Here is a 14385-nt window from a genome sequence, read left to right as displayed (position 1 = left end):
GGCTCTCTCTCAGGGGCAAGATGAAGCAGAAATATATTGTCAGAAATTTCGGAAATGGTCGGTGCTTACTCAGTGGAATGAGTGCGCTCTGGCTGCAAAATTCAGAGATGGCTTTTCTGAGGCCATTAAAGATGTTATGGTGGGGTTCCCGGCGCCTACAGGTCTGAATGAGTCTATGACTATGGCTATTCAGATTGATCGGCGTTTACGGGAGCGCAAACCTGTGCACCATTTGGCGGTGTCTTCTGAACAGGCACCTGAGACAATGCAATGTGATAGAATTCAGTCCAGAAGTGAACGGCAAAACTATAGGCGGAAAAATGGGTTGTGTTTTTATTGTGGTGATTCAGCTCATGTTATATCAGCATGCTCTAAACGCACAAAAAAGGTTGATAAGTCTGTTGCCATTAGTACTTTACAGTTTAAGTTCATTCTGTCTGTGACTCTGATTTGTTCATTATCAGCCATTTCCGTCGATGCCTATGTGGATTCAGGCGCTGCCCTGAGTCTTATGGATTGGTCATTTGCCAACCGCTGTGGGTTTAGTCTGGAGCCTCTGGAAGTCCCTATTCCTTTGAAAGGAATTGACTCTACACCTTTGGCTATGAATAAACCTCAGTACTGGACACACGTGACCATGCGTATGACTCCCGTTCATCAGGAGGTGATTCGCTTCCTGGTACTGTATAATTTACATGATGTCTTAGTGCTTGGTCTGCCATGGTTACAAACTCATAACCCAGTCTTGGACTGGAAGGCGATGTCTGTGTTAAGCTGGGGATGTCAGGGGGTTCATGATGATGCACCTCCGATTTCTATCGCTTCATCTACTCCTTCTGAGGTTCCTGTATTTTTGTCTGATTATCGGGATGTTTTTGAGGAGCCTAAGCTCAATTCGCTTCCTCCTCACAGGGATTGCGATTGTGCTATAGATTTGATTCCTGGCAGTAAATTTCCTAAAGGTCGTATGTTCAATCTGTCAGTGCCAGAGCATACTGCTATGCGGGATTATGTTAAGCAGTCCTTGGAAAAGGGACATATCCGTCCATCTTCATCTCCTTTGGGAGCAGGTTTTTTTTTCGTGGCCAAAAAAGATGGTTCCTTGAGGCCTTGTATAGATTACCGTCTTTTGAATAAGATTACGGTCAAATATCAGTATCCTTTGCCATTGTTGACTGATTTGTTTGCTCGCATTAAGGGGGCTAAATGGTTCACTAAGATTGATCTTCGGGGTGCGTATAATCTTGTGCGGATTAAGCGGGGTGATGAGTGGAAAACCGCATTTAATACGCCTGAGGGCCATTTTGAGTATTTGGTGATGCCTTTTGGACTTTCTAATGCTCCTTCTGTCTTCCAGTCCTTTATGCACGATATTTTCCGTGAATATCTGGATAAATTTATGATTGTGTATTTGGATGATGTTTTGGTTTTTTCTGATGACTGGGAGTCCCATGTTCAGCAGGTCAGGAAGGTGTTTCAGGTCCTGCGGGCCAATTCTTTGTTTGTAAAAGGTTCAAAGTGTCTCTTTGGAGTCCAGAAGATTTCTTTTTTGTGGTATATTTTTTCCCCTTCTACTATTGAGATGGATCCCGTCAAGGTTCAAGCTATTTGTGACTGGACGCAGCCTACATCTCTTAAGAGTCTACAGAAGTTCTTGGGCTTTGCTAATTTTTATCGTCGTTTCATAACTAATTTTTCTAGTGTTGTTAAGCCTTTGACGGATCTGACTAAGAAGGGTGCTGATGTTACTGATTGGTCTCCTGCGGCTGTGAAGGCCTTTCAGGAACTTAAGCGCCGGTTTTCTTCTGCTCCTGTGTTGCGTCAGCCAGATGTTTCGCTTCCTTTTCAGGTTGAGGTTGATGCTTCTGAGATTGGAGCGGGGGCGGTTTTGTCACAGAGAAGCTCCGATTGCTCGGTGATGAAGCCATGTGCGTTCTTTTCTAGAAAGTTTTCGCCCACTGAGCGGAATTATGATGTTGGTAATCGGGAGCTTTTGGCCATGAAGTGGGCATTTGAGGAGTGGCGTCATTGGCTTGAGGGTGCTAGACATCGTGTGGTGGTCTTGACTGATCACAAAAATCTGATTTACCTTGAGTCTGCCAAGCGTCTGAATCCTAGACAGGCTCGTTGGTCACTGTTTTTCTCTCGTTTCGATTTTGTGGTTTCATACCTGCCAGGTTCAAAGAATGGGAAGGCGGATGCTCTTTCTAGGAGTTTTGTGCCTGATTCCCCTGGAAATTCTGAGCCCACTGGTATCCTTAGGGATGGGGTGATTTTGTCGGCTGTCTTCCCAGACTTGCGACGTGCTTTGCAGGAGTTTCAGGCGGATAAACCTGATCGTTGTCCGCCTGAAAGACTGTTTGTTCCGGATAATTGGACCAGTAGAGTCATCTCCGAGGTCCATTCTTCTGCGTTGGCAGGTCATCCTGGAATATTTGGTACTAGAGACTTGGTGGCCAGGTCTTTTTGGTGTCCTTCCTTGTCGAGGGATGTGCGTTCTTTTGTGCAGTCTTGTGAAGTTTGCGCTCGGGCTAAGCCTTGCTGTTCTCGGGCCAGTGGATTGTTGTCACCTTTGCCTATCCCGAAGAGGCCTTGGACGCACATTTCCATGGACTTTATTTCGGATCTCCCTGTCTCTCAAAAAATGTCCGTCATCTGGGTTGTGTGTGACCGCTTTTCTAAGATGGTTCATCTGGTCCCCTTGCCTAAGTTACCTTCCTCCTCTGAGTTGGTCCCTCTGTTTTTTCAGAACGTGGTTCGTTTGCATGGGATTCCGGAGAACATTGTTTCTGACAGGGGATCCCAGTTTGTGTCTAGATTTTGGCGGACGTTCTGTGCTAAGATGGGCATTGATTTGTCCTTTTCGTCTGCATTCCATCCTCAGACGAATGGCCAGACGGAACGAACTAATCAGACCTTGGAAACTTATTTAAGGTGTTTTGTTTCTGCTGATCAAGATGACTGGGTTACCTTTTTGCCGCTTGCCGAATTTGCCCTTAATAATCGGGCTAGTTCTGCTACCTTGGTTTCTCCTTTCTTTTGTAATTCGGGGTTTCATCCTCGTTTTTCCTCTGGCCAGGTGGAGCCTTCTGATTGTCCTGGAGTGGACATGGTGGTGGATAGGTTGCATCAGATTTGGAGTCATGTGGTGGACAATTTGAAGTTGTCCCAGGAGAGGGCTCAGCAGTTTGCTAATCGCCGTCGCCGCGTGGGTCCTCGACTTCATGTTGGGGACTTGGTGTGGTTGTCTTCTCGTTTTGTTCCTATGAAGGTCTCTTCTCCTAAGTTCAAGCCTCGGTTTATCGGTCCCTATAGGATCTTGGAAATTCTTAACCCTGTGTCGTTTCGTTTGGATCTCCCGGCATCGTTTGCTATTCATAATGTGTTCCATCGGTCGTTGTTGCGGAAGTATGAGGTACCTGTTGTTCCTTCGCTTGAGCCTCCTGCTCCGGTGCTGGTGGAGGGAGAATTGGAGTATGTTGTGGAGAAGATCTTGGATTCTCGTGTTTCCAGACGGAAACTTCAGTATTTGGTCAAGTGGAAGGGTTATGGTCAGGAGGATAATTCTTGGGTGGTTGCCTCTGATGTTCATGCTGCTGATTTGGTCCGTGCATTTCATAGGGCTCATCCTGGTCGCCCTGGTGGTTCTCGTGAGGGTTCGGTGACCCCTCCTCAAGGGAGGGGGGTACTGTTGTGGATTCTGTTTTTGGGCTCCCTCTGGTGGTTACAGATGGTACTGGGTGACTTGTGTTCTCTGCGGTCTCTGGTGTCCACCTGTTCTATCAGGATATGGGAGTTTCCTATTTAACCTGGCTTTCTTGTCATTTCCTCGCCGGCGATCAATGTAATCAGTGTGTCTTGTTACCTCTGCTTTCTGCTTCTGTAATCATCAGGACAAGCTAAGTTTTTGATTTTCCTGTTCCACGTTTTGTTTTATTTTTGTTTTAGTCCAGCTTGCAGTTATGTGATTCCTTGTTGCTGGTTGCTCTAGTGGGCTGATATTACTCCTCATGTTCCATGAGTTGGCACATGAGTTCAGGTAATTTTAGGATGTTTTTTTTGTAGGGTTTTTCGCTGACCGCGCAGTTCACTTTTGTATCCTCTGCTATCTAGTTTTAGCGGGCCTCATTTTGCTGATTCTGTTTTCATTACTACGTATGTGCTTTCCTCTCATTTCACCGTCATTACATGTGGGGGGCTGCTATTTCTGTGGGGTGTTTCTCTGGAGGCAAGAGAGGTCTTTGTTTCTTCTAATAGGGGAAGCTAGTCCTTCGGCTGGCGCGAGACGTCTAGAATCATCGTAGGCACGTTCCCCGGCTACTGCTAGTGTTATGAATTAGGTTCAGGATCGCGGTCAGCTCAGTTTCCATCACCCTAGAGCTTGTTCTGTTTTTTGTGTGCTTGTCCTTTTGTGATCCCCTGCCATTGGGATCATGACATCCTCCATCATCAGTATCTGGTGACCTCCCGTCTCCTCCATCATCAGTATCTGGTGACCTCCCGTCTCCTCCATCATCAGTATCTGGTGACCGCCCGTCTCCTCCATCATCAGTATCTGGTGACCGCCCGTCTCCTCCATCATCAGTATCTGGTGACCGCCCGTCGCCTCTATCATCAGTATCCGGTGACCGCCCGTCTCCTCCATCATCAGTATCTGGTGACCTCCCGTCTCCTCCATCATCAGTATCTGGTGACCGCCCGTCTCCTCCATCATCAGTATCTGGTGACCGCCCGTCTCCTCCATCATCAGTATCTGGTGACCGCCCGTCTCCTCCATCATCCGTATCTGGTGACCGCCCGTCTCCTCCATCATCAGTATCTGGTGACCGCCCGTCTCCTCCATCATCAATATCTGGTGACCGCCCGTCGCCTCTATCATCAGTATCCGGTGACCGCCCGTCTCCTCCATCATCAGTATCTGGTGACCGCCCGTCTCCTCCATCATCAGTATCTGGTGACCGCCCGTCTCCTCCATCATCAGTATCCGGTGACCGCCCGTCGCCTCTATCATCAGTATCCGGTGACCGCCCGTCTCCTCCATCATCAGTATCTGGTGACCTCCCGTCTCCTCCATCATCAGTATCTGGTGACCGCCCGTCTCCTCCATCATCAGTATCTGGTGACCGCCCGTCTCCTCCATCATCAGTATCTGGTGACCGCCCGTCTCCCCCATCATCAGTATCTGGTGACCGCCCGTCTCCTCCATCATCAGTATCTGGTGACCGCCCGTCTCCTCCATCATCAGTATCTGGTGACCGCTCGTCTCCTCCATCATCAGTATCTGGTGACCGCCTGTCTCCTCCATCATCAGTATCTGGTGACCGCCCGTCTCCTCCATCATCAGTATCTGGTGACCGCCCATCACCTCCATCATCAGTATCTGGTTACGGAGGATCTCGGCAGGGCGTTGCTCCAGACATGGAGACCTGACCCCGGATCTCCTGTGTATGAGGCCTGGTGGATCCTTTGGTCTCTTCTGTGATCTCCGACAGACGGGGCTTTGGGGCCTTTTTTGCGTTCTCCTTCTTTCTCCTTCTCTCTCCTTCTCTCTCCTTCTCTCTCCTTCTCTCTCCTTCTCTCTCCTTTCTCCTTCTTTCTCCTCCTCTTTCTCCTCCTCTTTCTCCTCCTCTTTCTCCTCCTCTTTTTCCTCCTCTTTCTCCTCCTTTCTCCTCCTCTTTCTCCTCCTCTTTCTCTTCCTCTTTCTCCTCCTCTTTCTCCTCCTCTTTCTCCTCCTCTTTCTCCTCCTCTTTCTCCCCCTCTTTCTTCCCTGCCCACCACTTTTGCACAGTGCTGTAGAACATGGCGGCCGGACTCGGGAGGGAGGTGACGCCATAGTGAGCGTAGACTTTACCTTGGACATTTTTGCGCCTCCAGATAATTTCATACAGAAGACGAAGCAGAGGTTCAACAACCCGCGGTCACTGACCACCAAGGTGAACCTGGCCGACATGCAGACAGAAATCCGCCTGCGGCCCCCCTACCAGATCTCTCTGCAAGAGCTAGGCCTGGAGAACGGGATCAACCACCGCAGAGACCCGGCCTACAAGGGGATAGGTGAGCGACGGGGGGATTCTCTGCCTTAGTCTGTAACCTCCGCTCCATCGTCCTGCAGCCGATCACTACGGGCCTGTGCTGTTGTCATCACCCCGGGCCTCCCTCACGGCGGAACAAGCTACCCCGTCGTATGTAATAAGACATCGTCCTCCTCTAAAGACCCTAGAAGCCGAGGATAATGTCCGTCATATCTGCCAGAGGGGTCATCCAACCAACTAATATACATGGCGGCCGCCGGACAGCCCTTCTACATGGCGGCCGCCGGGCAGCCCTTCTACATGGCGGCCGCCGGGCAGCCCTTCTACATGGCGGCCGCCGGGCAGCCCTTCTACATGGCGGCCGCCGGGCAGCCCTTCTACCACTCTCCTTATTAATAGTACATGCACACTCATCCAATCTGAGTGCGCCTGTGTGCGGGGGGCTGCAGAGAGGACGGCAGGCACTGGAGACATCCATCCTGCACGGATTCAGGCTTGAGGCCACGTTTGCTTATTGATGATCCTATGGTGGTCCGCCTATGGGGGGGGGGGGGGTTGGAAGCCTCATCGGTACTGCCTTTTCCACTCCAGTGAATTAAACAAAGGGACTCTTTCTGTGTGCCCGCCCGTCCTGTGCCTTCCTGGTCTGTGCCCGCCCGTCCTGCGCCTTCCTGGTCTGTGCCCCCCCGTCCTGCGCCTTCCTGGTCTGTGCCCCCCCCCCCCCCCCCCGTCCTCTGCCTTCCTGGTCTGTGCCCCCCCCGTCCTCTGCCTTCCTGGTCTGTGCCTTCCTGGTCTGTGCCCCCCCCGTCCTGTGCCTTCTTGGTCTGTGCCCCCCCCCCGTCCTCTGCCTTCCTGGTCTGTGCCCGCCCGTCCTGTGCCTTCCTGGTCTGTGCCCGCCCGTCCTGCGCCTTCCTGGTCTGTGCCCCCCCGTCCTCTGCCTTCCTGGTCTGTGCCCCCCCGTCCTCTGCCTTCCTGGTCTGTGCCCCCCGTCCTGTGCCTTCCTGGTCTGTGCCCGCCCGTCCTGTGCCCGCTCCTGCCTGTCCTATGCCTGCCTTTCCTGTGGCCACCCATCCTGTGTCTGCTCGCCCTTATCGCCAGTCATCGCTGTCAGTCTAACCCTGCTTGCTCTCCCATCAGCTCCTCACCAGCGGCTGGAGCCATTGACCTTGTCGGGGATAATCTCCGGCCTCCTCAGTCTGCTGTGCGCTGGACTCAACCTCATTCGCGGGTTCCACTCTGTGGAGAGTCTCCTGCAGGTACGGAGCGCGGAGAGTGAGGGGGCGCACGGGATGTGAGTGGGGGCGCAGGGGGTTCGGGGAGTGAGGGGGCGCACGGGATGTCAGTGGGGGCGCAGGGGGTTCGGGGAGCGAGGGGGCGCACGGGATGTGAGTGGGGGCGCAGGGGGTTCGGGGAGTGAGGGGGCGCACGGGATGTCAGTGGGCGCACGGGATGTCAGTGGGGGCGCAGGGGGTTCGGGGAGCGAGGGGGCGCACGGGATGTGATTGGGGGTGCAGGGGGTTCGGGGAGTGAGGGGGCGCACGGGATGTGAGTGGGGGCGCAGGGGGTTCGGGAAGTGAGGGGGCGCACGGGATGTGATTGGGGGCGCAGGGGGTTCGGGGAGCGAGGTGGCGCACGGGATGTGATTGGGGGCGCAGGGGGTTCGGGGAGTGAGGGGGCGCAGGGGGTTCGGGGAGTGAGGGGGCGCACGGGATGTGATTGGGGGCGCAGGGGGTTCGGGGAGCGAGGGGGCGCACGGGATGTGAGTGGGGGCGCAGGGGGTTCGGGAAGTGAGGGGGCGCACGGGATGTGATTGGGGGCGCAGGGGGTTCGGGGAGTGAGGGGGCGCAGGGGGTTCGGGAAGTGAGGGGGCGCACGGGATGTGATTGGGGGCGCAGGGGGTTCGGGGAGCGAGGGGGCGCACGGGATGTGATTGGGGGCGCAGGGGGTTCGGGGGCGCACGGGATGTGAGTGGGGGCGCAGGGGGTTCGGGAAGTGAGGGGGCGCACGGGATGTCTGGGGGCGCAGGGGGTTCGGGGGCGCACGGGATGTGAGTGGGCGCAGGGGGTTCGGGGAGTGAGGGGGCGCACGGGATGTGAGTGGGGGCGCAGGGGGTCCGGGGAGTGAGGGGGCGCACGGATGTGAGTGGGGGCGCAGGGGGTTCGGGGAGCGAGGGGGCGCACGGGATGTGATTGGGGGCGCAGGGGGTTCGGGGAGTGAGGGGGCGCACGGGATGTCTGGGGGCGCAGGGGGTTCGGGGGCGCACGGGATGTGAGTGGGGGCGCAGGGGGTCCGGGGAGTGAGGGGGCGCACGGATGTGAGTGGGGGCGCAGGGGGTTCGGGGAGCGAGGGGGCGCACGGGATGTGATTGGGGGCGCAGGGGGTTCGGGGAGTGAGGGGGCGCACGGGATGTGAGTGGGGGCGCAGGGGGTTCGGGGAGCGAGGGGGCGCACGGGATGTGATTGGGGGCGCAGGGGGTTCGGGGAGTGAGGGGGCGCACGGGATGTGAGTGGGGGCGCAGGGGGTTCGGGGAGCGAGGGGGCGCACGGGATGTGATTGGGGGCGCAGGGGGTTCGGGGAGTGAGGGGGCGCACGGATGTGAGTGGGGGCTCAGGGGAGTGAGGGGGCGCACGGATGTGACTGGGGGCGCAGGGGGTTCGGGGAGTGAGGGGGTGCACGGGATGTGAGTGGGGGCGCAGGGGGTTTGGGGAGTGAGGGGGCGCACGGATGTGAGTGGGGGCTCAGGGGAGTGAGGGGGTGCACGGATGTGACTGGGGGCGCAGGGGGTTCGGGGAGCGAGGGGGCGCACGGGATGTGATTGGGGGCGCAGGGGGTTCGGGGAGTGAGGGGGCGCACGGATGTGACTGGGGGCGCAGGGGGTTCGGGGAGTGAGGGGGTGCACGGGATGTCAGTGGGGGCGCAGGGGGTTCGGGGAGTGAGGGGGCGCACGGATGTGAGTGGGGGCTCAGGGGAGTGAGGGGGCGCACGGATGTGACTGGGGGCGCAGGGGGTTCGGGGAGTGAGGGGGCGCACGGGATGTCAGTGGGGGCGCAGGGGGTTCGGGGAGTGAGGGGGCGCACGGATGTGAGTGGGGGCTCAGGGGAGTGAGGGGGCGCACGGATGTGACTGGGGGCGCAGGGGGTTCGGGGAGTGAGGGGGCGCACGGGATGTCAGTGGGGGCGCAGGACGCAGAGAACTCCGTCACTTATTGCTAAAATCATGCGTCCTCCATAGAGACATCATGGGGTATGATGTCACATCATCAGGGCGAATGTAGAGGGGTGTAAAGGTAACGGTGTCACCTGGCAGATAGCAGAGAACAGCAGCTGCCTGTGCTGACATCTCAGATGACCCCTCCTTACTGTGACGCCTCGTCTGCCGCCCCCCATCTTTCCAGAATCCGGAAACATAAAGGAAACATATTTTCCAGCCCCGTATCTGGAGCGATGCTGAATGGCGCGTGCACCTGGCGTCAGCAGAGATCGCGGGAGGCCTTTAATGAACCAATTAAAGACGGTGACAAGTGCGGGTCATTACCCGCGGCTGCTCGGTGCCACGCTGCGCCAATCGCGTCCTTATATATTTTCCTCTCTTCATATGTAAATCGTCTCCATTACACTGAGATCCAGCTCCTGTGACGCAGCCGCAGCGCCCCCTGCTGGACACACTATGGTATTGCAGGCAAAGAGGTCGGCTTTAGTTTTCCACATTAAAGGGACTCTGTCACCTGAATTTGGCGGGACTGGTTTTGGGTCATATGGGCGGAGTTTTCAGGTGTTTGATTCACCCTTTCCTTACCTGCTGGCTGCATGCTGGCTGCAATATTGGATTGAAGTTCATTCTCTGTCCTCCATAGTACACGCCTGTGCAAAGCAATCTTGCCTTGTGCAGGCGTGTACTATGGAGGACAGAGAATGAACTTCAATCCAATATTGCAGCCAGCATGCAGCCAGCGGGTAAGGAAAGGGTGAATCAAACACCCGAAAACTCCGCCCATATGACCCAAAACCAGTCCCGCCAAATTCAGGTGACAGGTTCCATTTAAATATATGACAAATCCACGTAAGAATAATCCGAACTGTGTATTTTGGGGGCTGGGAACGTGCGGCTCTGACATAGATAGTGCCGCCCCATTGTGCCGCACTATCCCACTGTACCCGACAGTTTCCTTCTGGGGTCAGAGATGATGGGAGTAGTGATACATTATGGGCAAGATGTGGAAGTTTACTAATTGTGAAACTTTGTATTGCAGAATGATGATGATGTCAGCTGTGTCATTGCCTTTTTCCTGGGAACAGCTGCCTGCCTATACCAGGTAAGCGTATCAGGGCGAGCTCCATGTATATAGAGATACATAAGATCCTGTCTGCAGCCACCACTAGGGGGAGCTCCCTGTATACAGAGATACATGATAAGATCCTGTCTGCAGCCACCACTAGGCGGAGCTCCCTGTATACAGAGATACATGATAAGATCCTGTCTGCAGCCACCACTAGGGGGAGCTCCCTGTATACAGAGATACATGATAAGATCCTGTCTGCGGCCACCACTAGGGGGAGCTCCCTGTATACAGAGATACATGATAAGGTCCTGTCTGCAGTCACCACTAGGTGGAACTCCCTGTATACAGAGATACATGATAAGGTCCTGTCTGCAGTCACCACTAGGGGGAGCTCCCTGTATACAGAGCTACATGATAAGATCCTGTCTGCAGTCACCACTAGGCGGAGCTCCCTGTATACAGAGATACATGATAAGATCCTGTCTGCAGCCACCACTAGGGGGAGCTCTGTTATGTTTGCTAATGACAGGTGTTATGAAGGCAATCCAGAAACACAGTGTGCTTAGCGATCAGAGCGCACACAGTGATCTGACAAATACCCAAAAATACAAGAACGAGCTCTGAGACGTGGAAACTCTGTAGACTGCACACCTGATCCTATCCTAAACACAACTAAAAGTGGCTGTGGATTGCGCCTAACAACTACCTAGGCAACTCGGCACAGCCTAAGAAACTAGCTAGCCTGAAGATAGAAAAATAGGCCTGACTTGCCCCAGAGAAATTCCCCAAAGGAAAAGGCAGCCCCCCACATATAATGACTGTGAGTAAGATGAAAAGACAAAACGTAGGGATGAAATAGATTCAGCAAAGTGGGGCCCGATATTCTAGGACAGAGCGAGGACAGTAAAGCGAACTTTGCAGTCTACAAAAAACCCTAAAGCAAAACCACGCAAAGGGGGCAAAAAAAAAAAGCAAAAAGCACTTAGCTATACAGAGCAACAATCAGGAGAAGCTCAGATCCAACACTGAAACATTGACAAGGAGCAAGGATAGCAGCATCAGGCGGAGTTAAGTAATGAAGCAGTTAACGAGCTCACCAGAACACCTGAGGGAGGAAGCTCAGAAGCTGCAGTACCACTTGTGACCACAGGAGTGAATTCAGCCACAGAATTCACAACAGAGCTCCCTGTATACAGAGATACATGATAAGATCCTGTCTGCAGCCACCACTAGGGGGAGCTCCCTGTATACAGAGATACATGATAAGATCCTGTCTGCAGCCACCACTAGGGGGAGCTCCCTGTATACAGAGATACATGATAAGATCCTGTCTGCAGCCACCACTAGGGGGAGCTCCCTGTATACAGAGATACATGATAAGATCCTGTCTGCAGCCACCACTAGGGGGAGCTCCCTGTATACAGAGATACATGATAAGATCCTGTCTGCAGCCACCACTAGGAGGAGCTCCCTGTATATAGAGATACATGATAAGATCCTGTCTGCAGCCACCACTAGGGGGAGCTCCCTGTATACAGAGATACATGATAAGATCCTGTCTGCAGCCACCACTAGGGGGAGCTCCCTGTATACAGAGATACATGATAAGATCCTGTCTGCAGCCTCCACTAGGGGGAGCTCCCTGTATACAGAGATACATGATAAGATCCTGTCTGCAGTCACCACTAGGGGGAGCTCCCTGTATACAGAGATACATGATAAGATCCTGTCTGCAGTCACCACTAGGGGGAGCTCCCTGTATACAGAGATACATAAGATCCTGTCTGCAGCCACCACTAGGGGGAGCTCCCTGTATACAGAGATACATGATATGATCCTGTCTGCAGTCACCACTAGGGGGAGCTTCCTGTATACAGAGATACATGATAAGATCCTGTCTGCAGTCACCACTAGGGGGAGCTCCCTGTATACAGAGATACATAAGATCCTGTCTGCAGCCACCACTAGGGGGAGCTCCCTGTATACAGAGATACATGATATGATCCTGTCTGCAGTCACCACTAGGGGGAGCTTCCTGTATACAGAGATACATGATAAGATCCTGTCTGCAGTCACCACTAGGGGGAGCTCCCTGTATACAGAGATACATGATAAGATCCTGTCTGCAGCCACCACTAGGGGGAGCTCCCTGTATACAGAGATACATGATAAGATCCTGTCTGCAGTCACCACTAGGGGGAGCTCCCTGTATACAGAGATACATGATAAGATCCTGTCTGCAGCCACCACTAGGGGGAGCTCCCTGTATACAGAGATACATGATAAGATCCTGTCTGCAGTCACCACTAGGGGGAGCTCCCTGTATACAGAGATACATGATAAGATCCTGTCTGCAGTCACCACAAGGGGGAGCTCCCTGTATACAGAGATACATGATAAGATCCTGTCTGCAGCCTCCACTAGGGGGAGCTCCCTGTATACAGAGATACATGATAAGATCCTGTCTGCAGTCACCACTAGGGGGAGCTCCCTGTATACAGAGATACATGATAAGATCCTGTCTGCAGCCACCACTAGGGGGAGCTCCCTATATACAGAGATACATGATAAGATCCTGTCTGCAGTCACCACTAGGGGGAGCTCCCTGTATACAGAGATACAGGATAAGATCCTGCCTGCAGCCACCACTAGGGGGAGCTCCCTGTATACAGAGATACATGATAAGATCCTGTCTGCAGCCACCACTAGGGGGAGCTCTCTGTATAAAGAGATACATGATAAGATCCTGTCTGCAGTCACCACTAGGGGGAGCTCCCTGTATACAGAGATACATGATAAGATCCTGTCTGCAGCCACCACTAGGGGGAGCTCCCTGTGTACAGATATATGTTCTGTTGCTCCATGCTTTGTGCTATTTCCTGCACTGTCGCAGGTGTCAGCCGCTTTGTCTCTTGCAGTGTTACCTGTTTGTGTACAGCACCAGCTGGAGGAACATGAAGTCATTCCTGGCGTTCGGTCTGATCTGTCTGTGTAACATGTACCTACATGAGCTGCGTAATCTGTGGCAGCTTTTCTTCCACGTCACTGTCGGAGCTTTCACAACTCTCCAGATCCGACTGCGGCAGCCTGAGAGTAAATCTCCCGATTATAACGTCTGACCCTGGCACCATCCACTGCGCTGCTGGAAGAAGTGGTCGGTCTCCTTAACATCTGCCTTTTTTTTTTTTGCGTCCAGTGCCAGCCGTTTGTCGGCGACGGGGCTGCGTACCGCTGCCTGCCCCGGAGTTATTGCCTTTGTGAGGCAGTCTATTCTTATTCCGTTTCTAACAAATAAAACGATTCTGTTCTGATTTTGTCCCAGTGTGAAATTCTGACATAAGACGCCGACCAGGGGAGCGACAGCGGCGTATCACCTGCAAGCTGTGTGTTTTACATTAATGCCCTGTTCACTGACAGCAAGCAAGGATCGCCTTCGGGAGTGCGGGCCGGGATCACCTGCGGGAGTGCTGGCCGGGAATCACCTGCGGGAGTGCTGGCCGGGAATCACCTGCGGGAGTGCTGGCCGGGAATCGCCTGCGGGAGTGCGGGCCGGGATCACCTGCGGGAGTGCTGGCCGGGAATCACCTGCGGGAGTGCTGGCCGGGAATCACCTGCGGGAGTGCTGGCCGGGAATCACCTGCGGGAGTGCTGGCCGGGATCACCTGCGGGAGTGCTGGCCGGGAATCACCTGCGGGAGTGCTGGCCGGGAATCACCTGCGGGAGTGCGGGCCGGGATCACCTGCGGGAGTGCTGGCCGGGAATCGCCTGCGGGAGTGCTGGCCGGGAATCGCCTGCGGGAGTGCGGGCCGGGATCACCTGCGGGAGTGCTGGCCGGGAATCACCTGCGGGAGTGCTGGCCGGGAATCACCTGCGGGAGTGCGGGCCGGGATCACCTGCGGGAGTGCTGGCCGGGAATCACCTGCGGGAGGGCCGGCCAGGAATCACCGGCGGGAGGACTTTCTGAAGGACAGGGCTAACACTTTGCTTCGCTGCTGTCACTTTTTTTTTGCAGAATGTTTTGTTCCCTTTGCAACCACAAGAAATTTAAAGGGCTGCTTCATTTCTCTGTAAATA

General features: G+C 54.3%; 1 protein-coding gene across 1 annotated transcript in view; it reads left to right on the top strand.

Moving 5' to 3' along the window:
* SEC22A (SEC22 homolog A, vesicle trafficking protein) overlaps positions 1–13622 on the top strand; it is a 34545-nt gene extending 20923 nt beyond the window's left edge. Inside the window, exons 4-7 of the mRNA XM_069732605.1 lie at positions 5875–6054; positions 7170–7288; positions 10282–10344; positions 13230–13622. Of these exons, the coding sequence (XP_069588706.1) occupies positions 5875–6054; positions 7170–7288; positions 10282–10344; positions 13230–13430 (563 nt within the window). The 3' untranslated portion in view covers positions 13431–13622. The remainder of the gene's footprint in view (positions 1–5874; positions 6055–7169; positions 7289–10281; positions 10345–13229) is intronic.
* Positions 13623–14385: the final 763 nt, after the last annotated feature.

The sequence above is a fragment of the Ranitomeya imitator genome, chromosome 7 (genome assembly GCF_032444005.1).
Source record: "Ranitomeya imitator isolate aRanImi1 chromosome 7, aRanImi1.pri, whole genome shotgun sequence".
NCBI lineage: Eukaryota > Metazoa > Chordata > Amphibia > Anura > Dendrobatidae > Ranitomeya > Ranitomeya imitator.
This window is presented reverse-complemented; position numbering and strand designations above follow the sequence as displayed.